This window comes from Panthera uncia, unplaced genomic scaffold (genome assembly GCF_023721935.1).
Source record: "Panthera uncia isolate 11264 unplaced genomic scaffold, Puncia_PCG_1.0 HiC_scaffold_267, whole genome shotgun sequence".
Taxonomy (NCBI): Eukaryota; Metazoa; Chordata; class Mammalia; order Carnivora; family Felidae; genus Panthera; species Panthera uncia.
Genome location: NW_026059393.1, coordinates 41,752 through 62,943, shown reverse-complemented (window position 1 = coordinate 62,943; position 21,192 = coordinate 41,752). Strand labels below are relative to the sequence as shown.

The window sequence follows — 21,192 nt, the reverse complement described above, 5'->3', positions numbered from 1 at the left end:
TGGACGAGGATCTGAATTCTGGCTCCTGGTTTTCCACAGTCTAAAAATCACACTGTTTCCAGCTTAAGGACAGTCCAAGGTAGAAATCATTAAGTAGCAAGCATGAGAAATATAGCAACATATTGTATCTTTGCCATTGCAATTCTGTAATAGCAGTGATTCTGTGGTGGGAGAATGAGGCTAAGAAGAAAAATAAACACTAGGCTACTTCAATTTTTTTTTTTTTCAACGTTTTTTATTTATTTTTGGGAGAGAGAGAGAGACAGAGCATGAACGGGGGAGGGGCAGAGAGAGAGGGAGACACAGAATCGGAAACAGGCTCCAGGCTCCGAGCCATCAGCCCAGAGCCTGACGCGGGGCTCGAACTCACGGACCGCGAGATCGTGACCTGGCTGAAGTCGGACGCTTAACCGACTGCGCCACCCAGGCGCCCCAACACTAGGCTACTTCAAATGAGTAAGATCTCACGAGTGCAGCTGGGATAATACAGTGTGCATTCTCTACTCTTTAACCTCCTTGCTTTCTTGTTTTTCACTAAGATCTAGGACAACACCTATTCAACTCCTATTAGAATTCTAACTCAGAGGAAAAGTTAATTAAGTTGGTAGAAATACAGGTAGATAGCAAAGTAATGAAAGTAATTGAGTCACAGAAAGAAATCAGTACATTACTTTATAATAAACAAGGAAAATGGACCTTGAACAAGCTGGGGGATTAGTGGTAAAAGTAATTTCACTAAAATCAAGCAATCACTCAATCATCTGAAAACTATTTATTGATCACTTCTATTAAATTCCCAATGCTACCGCTATGGGGAACAGAGAGATGAATAAGGAGTTTGCTATCTAGAATTTATACAATTCTTAAGGAATAAACATCTGTTTTATTTCAGAGCAGAATTATTTATATCTTTTAAAATATTATTTCACTTTAATAGAAAACTTCTATCTAAAATGTCTTTTAAATGGGGGAATGGGAGCAAAATAAAATACATACCTTTACTGAAACAATGTCAACACTGATTTTAAAAGCCAAGTGTCTAAATTCCATTACCTTTTCTCCTGGTCATCTGTGCTTTTCTTATCTGCATAAATTTCTGCGTAGAGCAATGCTGTAAAGTGAGCAGCACAAGACTGAGCCACCTTAGCAACCTCCAGGTAATTCAACTCCAGCCAGAAAGCATCATCAAAAACGGTTCCTAAGGAAGGTCTAAGGAAAAACTTAACATCAAGTCATGTCCATTTCTTTAACTTCAATATCAAAAGAAGAGTATGCTGATATAGAACACGATGGTAGCAAGCGTTAAAAAGAAAATTAGATTCAAATAGCCAAAAACCGCATGTCCCCAACATACAGCTGTAAACATGTTAACATACTACGGCTGAAGAGCCCTATCTGACCCCTTTCGGATCACAAACCCCATACGGAATCTGAGGAAAGCTACGGATCATCTGAGCTCATACAAATTTGGGGTTCACACCTACCTTCCATCAAGGGGTCTATGGACTCCAGGCTAAGGGTAGGCTGCACAGAATACCCAATAACACCTACAAAAATCTTTTTTAAAAAGTGGCCAATTTAATGGAAATACTGTTTCTTCAAAACACAAGTACATGTTTTTCCTAATGCAGTCCGTTTTCTCTTTGTTTTTTCGCCTAAGTTACTTAATAAAAACCTTCTGGGAGTAACAGTGGGTCACAATCGGAAGCAATCATCTATCTCTTTTAAAACCAGCATTATAAATGAAATGCGACAAGGTAGTGGGTAACAACACTGGTTTTAGGCCAGCATATGGCCTGGTTCAAGTCCGGTTGGACCACCCACTACAAGATATATCACCTTCAACAACTTCGATTCTGAAGGTTTAATTTTCTCATTTGTAAAACCGGGGAACAAGAGCCATCTTCCACGGAATTTGCAATGATTAAATAACACGTATCAGGCTGATGAATACAGCGCCTGTCACAGAGCTGACGCTTAACTGTAGCTACGGAGGGGCACCTGGGTGGCTCAGTCGGTTGAACGGGGAGCCTGCTTGGGATTTTCTCTCTCCCTCTCTCTCTGCTCCTCCCCTGCTCCCACTTGCCCTCTCTCTCCCCACCTGTGCCCCTCCCCCACTTGCACGTGCTCTCTCTCTAAAATAAAAAACAAAACCACCAAAAAACAAACCCTGTGGCTGAGGAACCTGAAGTTCAGAGATCACAAAGCTTCTAAGCACCAGAATCGGACATAAATTGAGGTCCTTTACACTCCTTTGTTCTGTTCATATTCTCTCAAGGAATCTTCCCTACGGCCTATTTAGAATGAAAACTAAATGTGAAGAATGTTTATCTCTTCCAAGGACTGGAATGTCAACACCACTCTACCTTGATGACGAATCTGCATTGAACGATTCAGAGGTGAAACGGACTCCCAGCCCCAAGAAATAACATGCTTCTGGCTACAGCTACAGCTTTTTATGGGCTTTCTCAGGAAAGGATCTCTACGCGACAATATAGCGTATCGGTAACTTTCTAATTGGAAACATACTGAAACCCTAACATTTCTAAGAGCGGTGTGGGATGGTATGCGGGGGACAAAGAGGAATTCATTTGAAAACGTAAAGGCATTTAGGGATTTTGCACTCCTCCCCTACTCTCCTTCCCGCCCTTCGTCAACCACTGCCGCCACCAGCATACACGCACAGAAGACGCCACTTCCTACCTATCCAAGCTGCAGGCCTGATTTAACCAAAGTGCCACCTGAATATGGGTTATTTCAAGAAGATAGAAGCATCACACAAAGTACTTACAGCACCTTGGAAAGAGCACCACCTCAGAGAACGTGACAATGCAGCCGGCAGTAACAAGTGACCCTTCTAAGTCCCCAAACCCCAAAAGCCATGTTCACTCCATTACCTCCTTTGTCTCCTCATGTAGTCCACAACAGCAAGCATGGTCCTCTGCGACTTTTTATCCACACAGCATCGGAAAAAGTGCTCTGAGTCTGACAAAGAAAGACAGCTCCCCTTAGTCTGGGCAGACTTGCTTAAGGGCATCCTTCCTTCTGGGCGTGCGTCTGTCTCCCTCTACACTCTAAGCTTCTGGTGGGCAGTCACCTGGCATAAAACTGGTTCTTAATAAGTATGAATCGATAAGAACTTAATGGCATTTCTTACTCTTTTACAAGAAACTGTGCTTATTAATGAAACTGAGAATTTAATTACAATTTATATTTTATTTCTGAAGGGGGCTAATTCACTGGCTCAGTAAATACTTACCGAGGATCTTTTATGTACTGGGCAGTTGGGATACAACTCTGAATAAGAGAGACTGTTTCTGTGCACACAGAAGTCACTGGCTTTTGCCTGAGAGTCTCACCTCTGTGTGATGAGGATGTGACAGGGAAGTGGAGAGTGGACAGGCACAAAGGATGGAACCTAATCTAAACAAGGAAAGGCTCACAGAGAAAGGGGTATCCGATGGAAGAGTGGCAGACAGTGTCCCAGGCAAGAGAAACAACCACCTACGGCGGCTGCAACAGGAACTCACTGTAAGAATTTCAGTTGTGCTGACAGCAGCAAGGATGCTGGGGGCAGACACAGAGGGACTAGCAGGATTTATAACACAGAAGTGGCAGGACCTGGCAGTCGGGTGAACATGAGAGAGGTCTAAGTGGGTGCCCTTCACTGACGAGGTGCATGGTCGGAGAGGCCGAGGGGAGGGGATAGGAGGAAGATGGCAAGTTTACTCTGGAGAAGTGAGTCCAAGGTGCACGGGACACAGTCAAGTGAGGTCAGGGAGACTTACAGACATCAGATCTGATGGAAATGTGTATTTGCTTTCCTTGTAAACAACAGAATTCTACAGGTGAAATTTAAATTGTCATTTATGGTCACAGATACTGGCACTTTACACAGAGATAAAATAAAATGGGCAGATTTCTACCAACGAATGGTGATAGGACACATATACATATATACACATGTATGTATATAGGATAAATATGAAAACAATTATCATGTTCATGATAAGGAACTGCCAGGTCATCACAAGCAATGATTACATTAAAGTTGGTAATAAAATCGTCTTCAACAGAACTCTAAATTATTTTAATATTTAAAGTTTAAACGCTTACTGGTAATTGAATCACTTACACCATATTTCCCAAGTTAAGGACAGGAGACACAGTTTAGTTTGCAAAGTCTCTACGAGAATTATTTCATGAATTTCATTCCAATAACCTGAAGAAAATTCATGTAAGCATGTTTTGGGTCATTTACATGACAATGTATAACCTACTCAGACCACAGAGTGAGCTTCCAGGTCTACGTTTATAGTTAGATTATTTCACATGGTAAGGGTGTAATTGCTATCAACGAAGAACTACGTGAAACATAAGCCTAAGTGACACCTCAGTCGTGTCAAAGGTTTTAGCAGTAAAGAGGGAAACGAGTGGGACAAGTCACAGCTTCTGCCAAAGTGACTAGAACTGTATCAAGACTGGGAAGAGCAAGTCAGTTGCAGCAAAACAGAACGTACATCGGTCCTTCTCTTAGAACTGCACTGGTGTCCAGTACACCAAGTGAATTTGCACCTGGTTTTGTGTTTGCACATAAAATACATTAATGACACATGTTAAAGACAGTAAGTTACCATTACAGATTTGTGATTCGTTTTGCCTTTATTTAATCTTAGGTTTGAAAACCTGACCCAGAAAAAGCCCTCAACTATGCACATATATATATATATTATGTGTGTGTGTGTGTGTGTATATATATATATATATATATATATATATATATATATATTATATACCCCCCATAATACAGTGCTCCTGTTCCCGGTGGAATTTCTCCCACTATAAGCTCTACCATGGGAAATACTTATTATAAAGCATGAAAAGAAAGGAGGTTATGTGAGCAAATGAAGTATAATCTAATTTTTGTTTGCAAAAACCCCAAGGATACGTACCACATGTGAATGGTTGTTATCCTTGATCATGGAATTATGGGCAACTTAGTTTTTTAATTTCTGCTCATTTCTATTTTCCACAATAAATATTTGGTAATAAAAAGGGTTGTTTTCAAACAAATGAGTCGGGGCCAGAGCTTTAGCATGAACATTTCATCATCTTTCCAACATGGTACTCCTAACATTTGCTTGCATTTATTAGCCTGCTTTTTCCACTGCTAGACTGTAGGGCGTCTTCTCTGTGTGGCTAAGGTCCGTGCCAAGCCTAGTGCCTGACACACACCGAATGCTCAGTTAGTTGCTCCCTTATTAAGAGCCACAACTTCCTGAGGGAGTACTGTGCATCAAGTGTTATCCCAGGTGCTTTATATGTCATCTCATTGAAAACTGGCTACAACCTTCATCTCCATTCTACAGATGAGGAAATAGTATTTAGATGCTATGGAATTAAGCCAATAAAGCATCCTGAAGGGATTCAAACAAATCCACCTTTCTCTAGAACTGAGAACTTAAAGTATAAATGCTAGAAATTGAACAGAATACCTGAATCCAAATTTGCAGGGGTTGTGGATCGGCTCGTTTGTGAGGAGTGTCTGAAACAGTTAGTGAAAAATCCCTGAATGTGTGTAGACAGCAGAGTTCTCCATGATTCATTTGTATCTTGGAGTAAAATATCATGAATCAAGTATGGAAGCACAGTCTGACAAAAGTCAGTTTTCACCTAAAATATACAAGCATATCAAATCAAGAGTTTGAGTGAAAATAATGTACTTAAAATTTTCATCCATTACTGGCATATTAGACTTAAAAAAAAAAAAAAAGATCAATCTGCCATGAACTCAACGTACCTCTAAAACACAATCAAAATACATTTTCAGGCAGTGCTTAAACAAATCAAACTAATCTAGAGTATCTATGTCAAACATATGTGTCAATTACATGACAACTGTTCATTTCCGACCTGGGCCACCTGCATGCAATGAAACAGGATACTGCTTACAAGTGAAATTATTAGGTCACTACAGCAAATAAAATTTCACTGTTGACAAGTGTTACTAATAACAAGCAGCTTTCAGGGCACCTGGATAGCTCAGTCGGTTAAGTGTCCGACTTTGGCTCAGGCCATGATTTCATGGTTCGTGAGTTCGAGCCCCACATTGGGCTCTTTGCTGACAGCTCAGAGCCTGGAGCCTGTTTCAGATTCTGTGTCTCCCTCTCTCTCTGCCCCTCCCCTGTTCACGCTCTGTCTCTCTCTGTCTCAAAAATAAATAAATGTTAAAAAAAAAAAATTAAAATAAATAAATAAATCAACATTAAAAAAATTAGAAAAAATAAAGCAGCTTTCTAATTTGTTATAAAGGAAAATGGGGATTGAAGTTAAAGAAAAAAGCTGGAAAGCTGATGTCTGTACATTTTCTACACTCAGTGAAAAGCTACAACAGTCATGTTAAAATGTTTATTATTTTAATAAACTCCAATTTATGGGTATATGATGTGGGTACTTGTTTGTGATCTACTCCAAGGTATAGATAAGTACTTTAATACCCGTGGTACACTGAAACAGCATACAACCTTATGTTTGTCAAGGCACTCTCTTCATTACTCATCACATACTACACACACAAAACAAATGTGTACCAAATGCACACTTTATCTTTTCCTTTTAGACTAAAGACAAATCAAAATGGCAGTTTTAGAAATAAAGAATTTAAGGAATTTGGAGCTGGGGTGTTGTCTCTATGTATATTTGGAATATTTTATCTTGTGACCCAAAGTCAGGACTTTATAAAAAATCTCAGATATGTTCACTAATGGGAAATGCGATGTGTGTGTGTGTCCAGGGTTATCACCATGCTGACTTAGCACAAATGCTACGTAGTAATGCAGAGAGTGTGAGAATTTATTCACTGCCAACAATTTTTCTGTAGAAGTAAGGACCGTTTTTTAAATTGCTTTCAATCAGGGCACTTTACCCAAATACTCATTTCTCTATCAGTACTTTGAACTGGCAGATGTCTGAACTAGTCAGATACTCTGTTTTCACACTGCTATTGAATCATGCAGCTTTTGAAGCCTTAGAGCATCATGATATTGTACTGTTTGGCACACTTGATAAAAGCACACAAAGTTGGTGTTTAATTGGGTATGTACCTTTACCCTCTATTGAAATAAACTGTACTGTACCTTCAAAAATAAAAGAGCAATGCTAACTGCTACCCTAGTTCTTTTTCTCACTCAAGAAAGTATATACCAGGGAAAGAGAATCACAAACACCTTAAAAAAAAAAAGTAAACTAACAACAAAGCAGGAGACTTTTGGTTCATATAAATAATTTACAACCATCCGTATCTTAACTATCGTTAGTGGCACCCTTTAGAGCTCATCTAGGAGGTAGCTAGCCCACAGCAGAAACCGATCGCACAAAGTTATAGCTAAATATTTAAACACGCCCGTGCAATGGGTTCCCAAAGGCCGAGCGCAGGCACTGCTCCATGGAGGTGACGCTCCACGGAGATGATGCGAGTACCACAGATCTGCAGACCAGAATCGTGTACACAGAAGCCGAACGGGACGTGACCAGCCAAGAAAGCTATTAAGAGAAGGCTCAAATAAAAACAGCAAAGGTAGGAAGGGAGTAATTAAGTCAGACTAACTAATCTTACTTCACACATTGGCTTTAATAATTGAAGAATTTCACTCTTTGTGCCTCCACTATCCAAAAATGCACAAGTTAGCCTCTTTATCCAACTGTCATGATTTCCACTTTGAGGAGTCCACAGGCTCGTATCATCCAGGCCTTCTAAAGGACTTTCTTTGTCCAGTCTGGGTACTTCTAAAAACTAGAAAGAAAACAGTCAACACATGTAAGTAAGGCAATTAGAAATACATTCTATCTTTCTTATGCAGAACAAATATCCAGACATAAACGAATCTGTTTCCAAACCAAACTACAGTTAAAACAAAATCTGGAAGCAATGGGTACATTTTAAAATTAAAATACATTTATGTTTACATGAATGGCAGAGTGGTATGCCAAAAAGTTACTGGTCTACACAGCAGGATGCATGAGTTCGAACCTCAGCTCACTAGTGTGTTATATGAATCACAAACTCTCTGCAGCACCTGTCTTGTGGACAGAACCAGTCAGGGTCCACCACACAGAACTGATTTCAAGATTAAGTCAGTTCTCAAAATGTTAAAACTACAGTGTTTTATAGCTTAGATGACTGGTTTTATTAATACTTTATATTACCAGTAATTTCACTGAGACCGAAACTGTATTGATGATCTATTAAAAAGACTATTACAATAATGGGTATATGTCCTCAAGTTAATTTGGTGAAAATTCTACTGTGTATTTCCCAGGTGCTTTATGAAAAGAAAATACTAAAGAGGAAAGTTTAGACTAAAGAGAAGGAAGAGTTCTTATGTATTTACTTTCAGAACCTTGCAATGGTTATTACCGTGGACAAAGGAGAAATCTATAGGTCATCTTAGATTTCACTACAGATGGTGTTTTTTTTTTTTTTTTACTATGTAATTTATTGTCAAATTGGTTTCCATACAACACTCAGTGCTCATCCCAACAGGTGCCCTCCTCAATGACCATCACCCACTTTCCCCTCTCCCCCACCCCACATCTGCCCTTACTTTGTTCTCAGTATTTAAGAGTCTTTCATGGTTTGCCTTCCTCCCTCTCTGTAATTTTTTTCCCCTTCCCTCCCCCATGGTCTTCTGTTAAGTTTCTCAGGATCCACTTAAGAGTGAAAACATGGTTTCTGTCTTTTCTCTGACTGACTTATTTCCCTTAGCATAATACCCTCCAGTTCCATCCACGTTGCTGCAAATGGCCAGATTTCACTCTTTCTCATTGCCAAGTAGTATTCCATTGTACATATAAACCACTTCTTCTTTATCCACTCATCAGGTGATGGACATTTGGGCTCTTTCCATAATTTGGCTATTGTTGAAAGTGCTGCTATAAACATTGGGGTACAAGTGCCCCTATGCGTCAGCACTCCTGTATCCCTTGGGTAAATTCCTAGCAGTGCTATTCCTGGGTCGTAGGGTAGTTCTATTTTCAATTTTTTGAGGAACCTCCACACTGTTTTCCAGAGCGGCTGCACCAGTTTGCATTCCCACCAACAGTGCAAGAGGGTTCCCGTTTCTCCACATCCTCACCAGCATCTATAGTCTCCTCATTTGTTCATTTTAGCCACTCTGACTGGTGTGAGGTGGTATCTCAGTGTGGCTTTTATATTTCCCTGAAGATGAATGACGTTGAGCATCTTTTCATGTGTCTGTTGGTCATTTGGATGTCTTCTTTAGAAAAGCGTCTATTCATGTCTTCTGCCCATTTCTTCACTGGGTTATTTGTTTTTCGGGTGTGGAGTTTGGTGAGCTTTTTATAGATTTTGGATACTACCCCTTTGTCTGATATGTCATTTGCAAATATCTTTTCCCATTCCATGGTTGCCTTTTAGTTTTGTTGATTGTTTCCTTTGCAGTGCAGCTTTTTATCTTCATGAGGTCCCAATAGTTCATTTTCACTTTTAATTCCCTTGCAAGTGGAGAGATGTGTTGAGTAAGAAATTGCTGCAGCTGAGGTCAAAGAGGTTGTTGTCTGTTTTCTCCTCTAGGGTTTTGATGGTTTTCTGTCTCCCATTCAGGTCCTTCATCCATTTTGAGTTTATTTTTGTGAATGGTGTAAGAAAGTGGTCTAGTTTCATTCTTCTGCATGTTGCTGTCCAGTTCTCCCAGCACCATTTGTTAAAAAGACTGTCTTTTTGTCATTGGATATTCTTTCTTGCTTTGCCAAAGATTTGTTGGGCATACATTTATGGGTCCAGTTCTGGGTTCTCTATTCTATTCCACTGGTCTATGTGTCTGTTTTTGTGCCAATACCATGCTGTCTTGATGATTACAGCTTTGTAGTAAAGGCTGAAGTCTGGGATTGTGACGCCTCCTGCTTTGGTTTTCTTCTTCAGTATTACTTTGGCTATTTGGGGACTTTTGTGGGCTCCATACAAATTTTAGGATTGTGTCTTCTAGCTTTGAGAAGAATGCTGATGCAATTTTGATTGGGATTACACTGAATGTGTAGATTGCTTTGAATAGTATTGACATTTTAACAATATTTATTCTTCCAATCCAGAAGCGTGGAATATTTTTCCATTTGTGTCTTCTTCAATTTCCTTCATAACCTTTCTATGGTTTTCAGCATACAGGTCTTTTACATCTTTGGTTAGATTTATTCCTAGATATTTTATGGTTCTTGGTGCAATTGTAAATGGGATCCGTTTCTTTATTTCTCTTTCCGTTGCTTCATTATTGGTGTATAAAAATGCAACCAATTTCTGTACATTGATTTTGTACCCTGTAACTTTGCTGAATTAATGTATCAGTTGTAGCAGACTTTTGGTGGAGTCTGTTGGGTTTTCCATGTAGAGAATCATGTCATTTGTGAAAAGTGAAAGTTGGACTTCTTCTTTACCAGTTTGGATGCCTTTTATTTCATTTTGTTGTCTGACTGAGGATGCTAGGGCTTCCAACACTACGTTAAACAAGAGTGGTGAGAGTGGACATCCCTGTCGTGTTCCTGATCTCAGGAGGAAAGCTCTCCCAGGGAGAGAGGGGGAAGTTTTTCCCTAGTGAGGATGATATTAGCTGTGGGCCTTTCATATATGGCTTTTATGATGTTTAAGTATGTTCCTTCTATCCCGAAGGACGGTGCTATTTTAACTTCCTTCGGGAATAAACTGTTGCTTGTGGCACAATACCTACACTACACACCACACCCAACACCAAGGGCTTTCGAGGGATCAACGTAAGGGTTTTCTACTCCTAAGAAAAAAGGCCGATCACTAAGAACTCCTCCTATCCCCTGCATCAATCTGAAGTTGAGCTTTCTATCTCTCAACTATTCCACACTGCTAAAATTAAAAACAAATCCCCTGGATTCAAGAAGTACAGTTGGAATTACTTATGAGAAAGGTTAAACGTTAGTATAATGCTACTTAAGAAACTTGACAGTCATATCTCACAGCACATACAACTGTTCTAGACAGTGTGTATTCAATAAACATTCACTATTTGACAGACCTTTTTTCTCGATGTTCTAAAAGGCTGTAGATAGATCAGCATGGGATCAGTTGTCGTCTTATAAATCTCCCAGAAAGTATGTCCAGTCTTTGTGGCTAAGATGCTTTTCAAACAGGTAACAGCAGCTGATCGCACTTTGACACTGAAAAACATACATAATTCAAATGCCTATAAAGTATATCAACTATGGTCATGAATCAACCTCGAATAAAAAATTTAAGTAAATTTACATTACAGCTGGCCCTTGAATAATACAGGAGTTAGGAGTGCTGATCCCTCCACAGTCGAAAATTTGCATAAAAATCTTGACTCCCCCAACACTTAACCACTAACAACCTGCTATTGACCAGAAGCCTTACTGATAACATAAACAGTCAATTAACATATATTTTATATGTTCTGTGTTATATACTGTATTTCTACAAAGAAGCAAGCTAGGAAAAAGCTGTTTTTAAGAAAATCATAAGGAAGAGAAAATATATTTAGAGTACTGGGCTGTGTTTATCAAAAGAAATCCACATAGAAGTAGATCCGCAGAGTTCAATTCTGTGTTGTTCAACTGTAAACTGTAAAAGCCAACTGTGTTAGGCAGTTTTAACACAAGGAAAGTTTACACCTACAAAATTCTACAGCATCAAAGCCAAAATTATCAGTGAATTTTTAATATTCCTTCAGTAAGCCTGACTTATTAATCACTGCAGCAATTCCCTTCAATGACTACAATAAAGTTTACATTATGACTGCTACAAATTAAAAGTACTCAGGAAAAGAAATACTTGGAAATAACAATGGCTAATAAATATGGGCAATGAGAACCACAGAATACAAATTCACCTGAGAAAACAATACTTTGATAGTGCTTTATCTAAAAGATATAAATAATTTGGGCAAAAAAGAATAGCTTTTCCCTCAAATGATAAAATTATTGTCTGGAACAATTTTATTTATTTTCTTGTAATGTTTATTTATTTTTGAGAGGGAGTGAGTGTGTGTGTGAGCAGAGGAGGGGCAGAGAAAGAGGGAGACACAGAATCTGAAGCAGGCTCCAGGCTCTGAGCTGTCAGCACAGAGCCCGATGCGGGGCCCGAACTCACGAACCATGAGATCGTGACCTGAGCCAAAGCTGAACATTTAGCTGACAAAGGCACCCAGGCGCCCCAAGTCTGCAACAACTTTAAACAAACAGTAAGTACACACGTACTCTGACCAGAACCTAGTTGAGAATCATGAGGTAAGGCATCTGAAACCTGTAATAAAACCCTGAAAGTCCTTTTGCTTTGCAAAATATTAGGAAAAGGAGGGCTGTGATACAAGAAAGCTGAAAATATAAGTGGACAAGAACATCAAAAGCCTGACCCTGTAAACTGGCGATGAGCTATGAAATAAAGGCTTGTTCCTCCTGGGTTTCTCAATTTAAGATGTGGAAGCATAAACCCTAAACCTGGACTCACCTTTCATCCCCTCTCCCTCACTGCTCCACGCCCGACTCACAGGCAAGTCCTGCCGGGTCTCCGTTAAAAACACACCTTGGCTCCAGTAATGTTCCACCTGCCCTCTGTCCCCACCACCCTAACCCGAATCACCATCATTTCCCCTCTGGACCACCCCAGCTGCTCCATAACTGGGTTTCCCGTTTCCCCTCCACAAGCCATCTGCCACATACAAGCCAGAGTGAAACAGTAGGCTGCATCCAGACACTACTCTGCTCAAAACTCTATGGCTTTCATGTATGTTTCAAATATAATCCAAATTTCTTAATCAGAATTAGTCCTACCTTTTTAATTTCAAACATACCATCGTCTTCTTTCTGCTCCTCAGACACAGCACGCTAATCCCCGCTCTGGAGTTATCTCCCAGTCTGGAATGTTTCATCCCTTATCACCTACACTTCATTCCCGCTCACACCCATCAGTGATCAGCGGGATGACACTTGCTCACACAAGCCTTCCAGGACCAGCTCTTGGGAGAATCCTCTGGTCAACATTCCCTTGGTAGACCGGAGGCCCTCAAACGTCATGATTTGTTTCCTCTTACACAAAGAGGTTCCTTATGGTTTACAGTTTAAGTCACATTAAATATCTTTGCCCACCCTTTTCAGAAGAGCCAACTCCAAATTACCATGTAGTGAATGCTGCCTGCCAATTTTCTGTGGAAACATCTTCAACGACTATGCCATATACACTTTGAAATACAGTTTGACTAATGAGATGGATTACTAAGTGGATAGAAGGATGGCTTGAGGTGATGAAGCAGAGACAGCAGTGAAACAGTAAGGGTAGAATCTAGGTGGTGAGTATAGGGGTATTTGCTGTAAAATTCTTTCAACTTTTCTGTAGGCTTGAAAATTTTTAAAATAAAATGTTGAGAAAGAAATGCTGTCAGCATTTTTATTGTAACAAGAAAAGAGAAAGACACATGCCCATTAAATGAACAATGAAAACATGTCACGTAGACATTACTGCCAGCTATTTATTCTCTCAGAGGTGGGCCAGTTGCAGGCAAACACAGGTAAGACACCTTATTACCTTAGAAGGGTGTCTGGTGGTGGGCAAAACTCCTCTGAACCCACCCTCCCCAAAACGGAGGTGCTCACATAGACCAAAAATAAACAGATACATAAATGGGGCAGGGGTGTGCAGAAAGAAAGCCCAAGTGAATTCATAGCCACCAAAGCAGTAGTCAGGATAATATGTGTGGCACTTTTGTTTCGCATAATGAATAAATGGGCAAAAGAAAACTCTGTCTAAGCTGAAGACTGTTGGAGTTAGGAAGCTTCTGCTCCAGGACTTACTGGAAAAGGATCATAATTCTCTAAATGAGAGGAGAGCAGCACCTGTGATCTTGACAAGGGCCCCAAGCATCCTCTTTGGCAATTCTATTTTAATGTTCTGTACAGAACCACCTGGTACTTTTCTTACTGTTTCTCTAGTCTACTCTCACTAGAATTTAACATGGACCTAGTCTGGTGTGCTCACCAGTGAATCCAGGGCCTGGCACCTAGCAGGGTTTCAGCGATTATGTGAATTAATAAAAACACACCAATTTTCATTAGAATACCTGAGATTACAAGTATGGCAGTTTATGGGGTGCCTGGGTGGCTCAGTAGGTTGAGCATCCAGCTCTTGACTTCGGCTCAGGTCATGATCTCATGGTGTGTGGGTTCGAGCCCCATGTCAGGGATTCTCCCTCTCCCTCTCTCTCTCTGCTCCTCCCCGGCACGTGTACATGCTCTCTCTCAAAATAAATAAATCAACTTAAAAAAAAAAAAAAAAGTATGCAGCTTACAGGGGAAAAGTTTAGTTAGGAGAGATGTTTGTTTATATAAAGTATCATTCTCCTTGAACATAGGACGAGGTAGGTGCTATCAGATATAAAGTATCATTAAATACTCACCAATCTTCTACTAGTGTATTATTCAGGTAGGTCAGCGTTAGGAAGGTCCACTGAAGTTCTTTATCTTCAAAGAACTCCAGGGCCTTGGTAGAAGATGTATCTCTGCTATGCTGGATAGCTATCGTCGAGAAGTCTATAGGACCCACTTCTCCCAGGCAGCTTCCAACAGCCTCTGTATAGAGAAACTCCTTGTCAGTACACTTGTAGCTTAGAGTTCTTCCATAAAACAACTTTTCTAACTTCAAAAATAAAATGTTTTGTCATTCTTCAAGATTTGAGTGGTTAACCAAAGACTGAATAAAGAAGCTGCAATACACTGTATCACTGCCTTTATACATCCATGTGGGCAAAGGTATTTTCCCATATAAAATCATATCCAGGACAGAGAAGTCATTAACAGAATATAGGTATTAAGAATGAAAGTGTAAACAGAGCTACTGTATGAATGTTATCAACAGACTTAAGCCTGTTAAAATTTTAAGTATTACACACACGAAGCACACCAATCTGAAACACTTACTTTAGTGAAAATTCATACATGTTTTTTTCCACCTGTGTTATCACTACCCAGATGAAGATAGGGAGCAGTTTCTGCATGCCAGAGAACTCCCTCACGCTCTTTTCCAGGAGTGATGGAATTTATTAAAGTATGTTCACAACTTTCTTGATAGCTCTCTTTTCCAAAGGTGGAGCCTGATTCCTCTCCCCTTCAATGTGGGGTGTCCTTGGTGATTCACTTGTAACAAACAGATCGTGTACAAGTATTTCACTTCCTTCTTTAAATTTTTTTTTTTTCAACGTTTTTTATTTATTTTGGGGACAGAGAGATACAGAGCATGAACGGGGGAGGGGCAGAGAGAGAGGGAGACACAGAATCGGAAACAGGCTCCAGGCTCCGAGCCATCAGCCCAGAGCCTGACGCGGGGCTCGAACTCACGGACCGCGAGATCGTGACCTGGCTGAAGTCGGACGCCTAACCGACTGCGCCACCCAGGCGCCCCTTTTTTTTTTTTTTTTAATTTTTTTTTTTTTTTTCACTTCCTTCTTTAAATTTATCCCCAGGTACCGGATTCTCTTAGAGGCTATTATGAACAGAATGGTAAATGGAACGAAATTTTCTTTTCAGATTGTTCACTGCTGGTGTACATAATCACAACTCAATCTTGTGTATGGATCTTATATCCTGTGATTGTGATTCATTTGCTGGCCCTGTTACAGTAGCTTTCTTGTAGATTCTCTAGCATTTTCTAGATACAGAATGATGTCATCTGTGGATAGAGACAATTCTACCTCTCCCTTTCCAATTTGGATGCTTTTTCTCTTCTTGTCCCACTGCTCCGGCTAGAATTTCCAGTACAACTTGGAACAGCACTGGTGAAAGAGGGCAACCTTGTCTCTTTCCTGATGTGGGCCTGAAAGCTTTCAGTCTCTCACCACTAAGTATGATGTGAGCTGTGGCTACTTAATAAAACCATGTTAAGATTTTATGCTACACAGGAAAGCCACTTAGGGCTCCTGTAGCAAATCAGGTTTGTCTCTAGAAACAGTGCCACCATGGATAAGGTATAAATTCCTTGGTCAAAGGAAACTTCTAGGGCGTTAATAAGATTCTGTTTCCTGGTCTGGATGCTAAAAGCACAGGTGTGTTCCATTTGTGAAACGTTTTCGAGTTACATACTTATCATTTCTATACTTTTCTGTATGTAAGGTATATTTCAATAAAAAATTTACAAAAAAAAAAAAAAAAAAGAAGTGCCCCAGATAACAGGCTCCCCCTGAGATGTGAAGGAAGGCTTCACTGAAAGGAAATAGTATCTGAAGGACCTCTTATTCCTCCATTTTTCTTATTTGAATCAATGCTGTCATGACAACTTCAAGCTGACTTCAATCATTCAGTGTTTCCAGCCTGGGATCACTAAGTCTAAACACCTCTTCTAGGCAGGATGTATGGTGGCCATTTATCTTACAATAGGATACCCTACAAATAGTATAGGACTTGAATGTGGTTTAATTTTTTTTTTTTTAATGTTTGAGAGGGAGAGAGACAATGTAAGTGGGGGAGGGGGAGGGACAGAGAAAGAGGGAGACACAGAATTTGAAGTAGGCTTCAGGTTCTGAGCTGTCAGCACAGAGCCTGATGCAGGGCTCAAACTCATGAATGGCGACATCATGACCTAAGCTGAAGTAGGACATTCAACTAGCTGAGCCACCCAGATGCCCCGAATGTGGTTTTAATATCTGAGTTTAATTCATCTAGCCCTCCAAAACCTCATCTTATTTCTGTCCTACAAAAAGACTAAGTACTAATCAGTTATATTTACAAAATGTATCAAAGATGATTTGCAACTTAACGCTACAAACAGGTATTTCAAACTTTCCTAAAGATAACCAAGGCCTTTTCAAAAGAACGGTTTTGCACACGTGTATATCGCTAACTTTTCACTTTTTTTTTTTTTTTAATTTTTTTTTTTAACGATTATATATTTTTGAGACAGGGAGAGACAGAGCATGAACGGGGGAGGGTCAGAGAGAGGGAGACACAGAATCTGAAACAGACTCCAGGCTCTGAGCTGTCAGCACAGAGCCCGACGCGGGGCTCGAACTCACGGACCGCGAGATCATGACCTGAGCCGAAGTCGGCCGCTTAACCAACTGAGCCACCCAGGCGCCCCCGCTAACTTTTCACTTTTATAAATGTTTAAGGAAAGTACGAAAGGAGGGCTGCTTAAGGCCATCTGAACTAGACAGAACTATACCTCAGCTAGCACTGCACGTTTCCCTAATAACCCAAATGACAAACTTCTACTGACTGTGAAAACAGGAATGGCCACTCAAACAGAAAAACTCACATTCATTTAGCCAGAGATTACCTAAAACTTCTCTTTCACCAGTGTGGCTCACTGCCATCTTGCATAACTGCAACAAGCTGACGATTAGTTTCACCATTATGCCATCTTGTGGGTTTTCTAGGAGCAGTTTTAAAAAAATTAGTTTCAACTACACCGGAGAATACACATTTCTTTACAATAGGCTTATATATCAAATTATCTAAAACACTTTTATCAAGTTTTTTTTTTTTTAAAACAAGGTTTTAAAACCATAAGAAGGTCAAAAAATATATAGTGAGTAGATCTCGACTTATAAAACAGAACCATGTAAAAATGACTGGCAATATTTGGCAGAGAGAGAAAGAGAAATGTCTTCATATGTTGCACAGATAAGTCAATACCTTAGGAAAATCACACTAAGAAATACAAAAATCATTCAACATCAACCTGAAAGAGACCTTGGGAGCATGTCTTGTTCTTCAACAGCTAGCATTTAGTCTAGAACAGCAATATCCAATGGAACTTTCTGCAATGACAGAAATGTTCCATAATCTGTACTGTCCAACAACAGCCACTAGCTCACTTACTCCTGAGAACGTGACATGAGCTAGTATGATATAAGAAACTAAATTTTAAATTTTATTAAACTTTAATTCACTGAAATTTAAGTAGCTATGAACAGCTACTGGACAAGAGAAGTCTAGACCAATGAATGACCCAAACACACGAGAACAAAAGATACAGTTTCTCATCTTTACACAAACACTCATCTCAGAACAAATGTGCTACGAGCTCTGAGCTCAGGTGGTCAAAATCAAAATTAGTTTTTATTTTTTTTAATTTTTTTTTTTTAACGTTTATTTATTTTTGAGACAGAGAGAGACAGAGCATGAACGGGGGAGGGGCAGAGAGAGAGGGAGACACAGAATCGGAAGCAGGCTCCAGGCTCCGAGCCATCAGCCCAGAGCCCGATGCGGTGCTCGAACTCACGGACCATGAGAGCGTGACCTGAGTCGAAGTCGGACACTTAACCGACTGAGCCACCCAGGCGCCCCCAATATTAGTTTTTAAAGTTACTGGAAAAAAATCACAATGGAAATGTGAAATTAATGGGTACAAGATGAAAATCAAAATGTAAGTAGAGAAAATTTCCAAGTACAATATTACAGTAACCTAAACTGAAATCAAAATAACATAAAAATGAATGTTTTCTTAAATGAGAAAAAGGTAGAAACACATATACAAATATGTGTGTATACAGAAAACACACACATATGCACACAATTACATGCACACACATGGCTAAGAGGCTGTAAGTGGGATACGTTTCTTCTATGAATACGAGTTGGAGCAGGAGGCAGAGAGACACATTGCCTGTATGCCTGGCTCTAAGGAACTCAAATTTCTGTCTCAGGCAGCAGGAAGTGATTAAAACTTTTCAAGCAAGAGAATAATGCAATCATGTTTGGGTTCAGAGAAATCACCCTGGCTGAGGTGCAGGGGATGGATGAAATGAGGGTAATTCAAGGTGAGGAGGCCATGTAATGACCTCTTTCCCAGTTAGAAGAGAAATGATAGAGGTTTGAACTAAAGGATCAGAATCTAAACTAAGTCCGTGGCAATTAATCAAAGAGTAAGAGTTTACAAAACTCAAAAAAAAAAAAAAAAAAAAAAGGTTTACAAAGCTCTTTCCAAAAGAAATAGGTACAAATAACCCGGGTCATTGACATCAGTACCCTGAGATGCTCTCATGAGATCCATCATCTGATCTTTATGTTGTGCCAGCTGTCTGCGAAGATCCTTCAACCCTTCGAGCCTTGTCAAAGGAAGTGCATCATAAACACTCACGGAGAGAAAATGATTTATTTCCTGAAAGAGAGCATTAGTTAAAAACATAACTGGTTTTTTGATTTGTATGAAGTCTGCGAAATAAAACTCAAAAGAAAAAAATTACTAAGAGCCTTTCGCAGACACTGACTCACAGCTTTATTATTACCAAACAAGGTAGAAATAAATGACTTCTTCCATTTCAGTCCTACAATGTGGTTTGGTTTTTTTGTTTTGTTTTGTTTTGTTTTGTTGGCCAATGTTTTAATCTTGACTCTCTCACAAGAACATCTTTAAGATTTTAAGATTATAATTAGCATATTCCAAGGGAAAAGTTTAAATTTCTACTTATTTAGTACTGTAACTCTCATTTTATATGTTAGTACATTTAGCTATATTATCACATTGATATGTAGTCAAATATAGAGTATGGTTTTAAAATTGGAAGAAAATTTATGCTAAAAAACACACTTGAAAATAATTTTCAAGTTTATAAAGATTAAAGTAAGATTAAAACTTGAAAAACTCTTTAAAAATTCAAATATCCTCTCTACTTCAAACATCAAATTGTCCTTCAAAAGATCACACAGTAATTTTGAGGAATTAATGAATCTGATGCATACGAAAATCAGGCATATTTTATATCACATTTCTTCAATACTTAATTTCAGACCGTAACAAAAAAAAAACTTAATATTTACAATTTTACTGCAATACAAGAGGATATATTAAGACTCACTTTTTTGTTGAGAAGCTAAATCTCAGGTTATTTTTTATCACAGTTTTTTTTAAAAGACTCAGTTGTTTTCTTTCAGAGAATTAGAAGTGTTCAAAAAGTATTGCTCTTTATCCTAATACAAAATAGTAAGATGATGGAATAATTATTACCTCCAAAAGTGAAAAGGGTCCTTTACTGTATTTAATTTTCTGCTGAGTAAGACGCAAATCCTTAAAGACATCATGGTCAGGAAAAGGATCTAAAAGTTTAATTGTCATATAGAGGTTTTCATTATCCTTGTTATCTATCACTAAGTATTTCAACAAGTCCAATACCTAAACATAATTTAAAAAAGAAAAAATCAAAAGGAAAAAATGGTTTAATTACATTTTAAAGTAAAACAACCAAACCTACTATAATAAGTGATAAAAACTCTACTGGCCTAGTTCAGATAAAAGGTTCTAATTACTTCTATAGTACCAGCTATTACTGTTTTCAAATGAGTCAACAAATACGTAAGTTGCTGCTATAGCATGGGCACTGGGGTAGAGAAATGCCAATATTACCGGAACATTTTATTTAAGCAGTATCTCACACACCATGACAGTAGTATGAACTGCTGTCCCTCGTTTTCATTACCTCTATACTTCAAACCAAGGAAGAGACAGACACTGTTAGGTAATCTGTTAGATCCAAGTTACTGGGGGCGCCTGGGTGGCTCGATCCGTTAAGCACCCAACTCTTGGTTTCAGCTCAGGTCATGATCTTGAGGTTTTGTGGGTTCAAGCTCCACACTGGTCTCTATGCTGGGAGTGCGGAGACTGCTTGGGATTCTCTCTCTCTCCTCCCTCTCCCTGCCCCTCCCCCACTCGCACTGTCTCTGTTTCTTTCAAATACAAAAAATTTTAAAAATTAAAAAAAATTATTAGGTGCTCTGTAATTAAATGATTACAAGGCTTAATTAACTGAAAATGTTTTTCCAACCATTTTTCAAAGAATATTTTCACTGAAATGACCCACTGCACCAAGTAAACGTAAAACGTTCAGCTCCTTCCAATAACGCTTTATCAATGTATGTCAAATATCTTTGTGAAGATGATTTGGGCATCACCTGTTCCTGAACCTCCATCTGATCATCCACAAGGGGTATGAGTGTACCGACAATGACGTGAAGGTGATTTTCTAAAGCATCCTTGCAGTAAGTGACTGCTGTGTGGCAAACCCGGCTTAACAGGTCACAACACAGGGAGAAGCTTCGTAACGACACGTCCATGAAACGAGAAGGCCTGTGACACAGGCAAAAAACAGTAAGTTCTGGGAAACTGCTTCCATATGAGCTCATTAAAAAGTCATTTTTATTCAGCAGCTCTAA

The 21,192-nt window shown here is 39.3% G+C and overlaps 1 protein-coding gene across 1 annotated transcript in view; it reads right to left on the bottom strand.

Annotated features, from left to right (window-relative positions):
- Window positions 1-21,192, bottom strand: part of LOC125917870 (serine-protein kinase ATM-like) — a gene marked incomplete at its 5' end in the record, with an annotated part of 72,753 nt that overhangs the window by 10,060 nt on the left and 41,501 nt on the right. Inside the window, 10 exons of the mRNA XM_049623965.1 lie at window positions 1,054-1,209; window positions 2,898-2,985; window positions 5,496-5,673; window positions 7,616-7,792; window positions 11,055-11,196; window positions 14,448-14,619; window positions 17,318-17,413; window positions 19,012-19,144; window positions 19,991-20,155; window positions 20,932-21,106. Of these exons, the coding sequence (XP_049479922.1) occupies window positions 1,054-1,209; window positions 2,898-2,985; window positions 5,496-5,673; window positions 7,616-7,792; window positions 11,055-11,196; window positions 14,448-14,619; window positions 17,318-17,413; window positions 19,012-19,144; window positions 19,991-20,155; window positions 20,932-21,106 (1,482 nt within the window). The remainder of the gene's footprint in view (window positions 1-1,053; window positions 1,210-2,897; window positions 2,986-5,495; window positions 5,674-7,615; window positions 7,793-11,054; window positions 11,197-14,447; window positions 14,620-17,317; window positions 17,414-19,011; window positions 19,145-19,990; window positions 20,156-20,931; window positions 21,107-21,192) is intronic.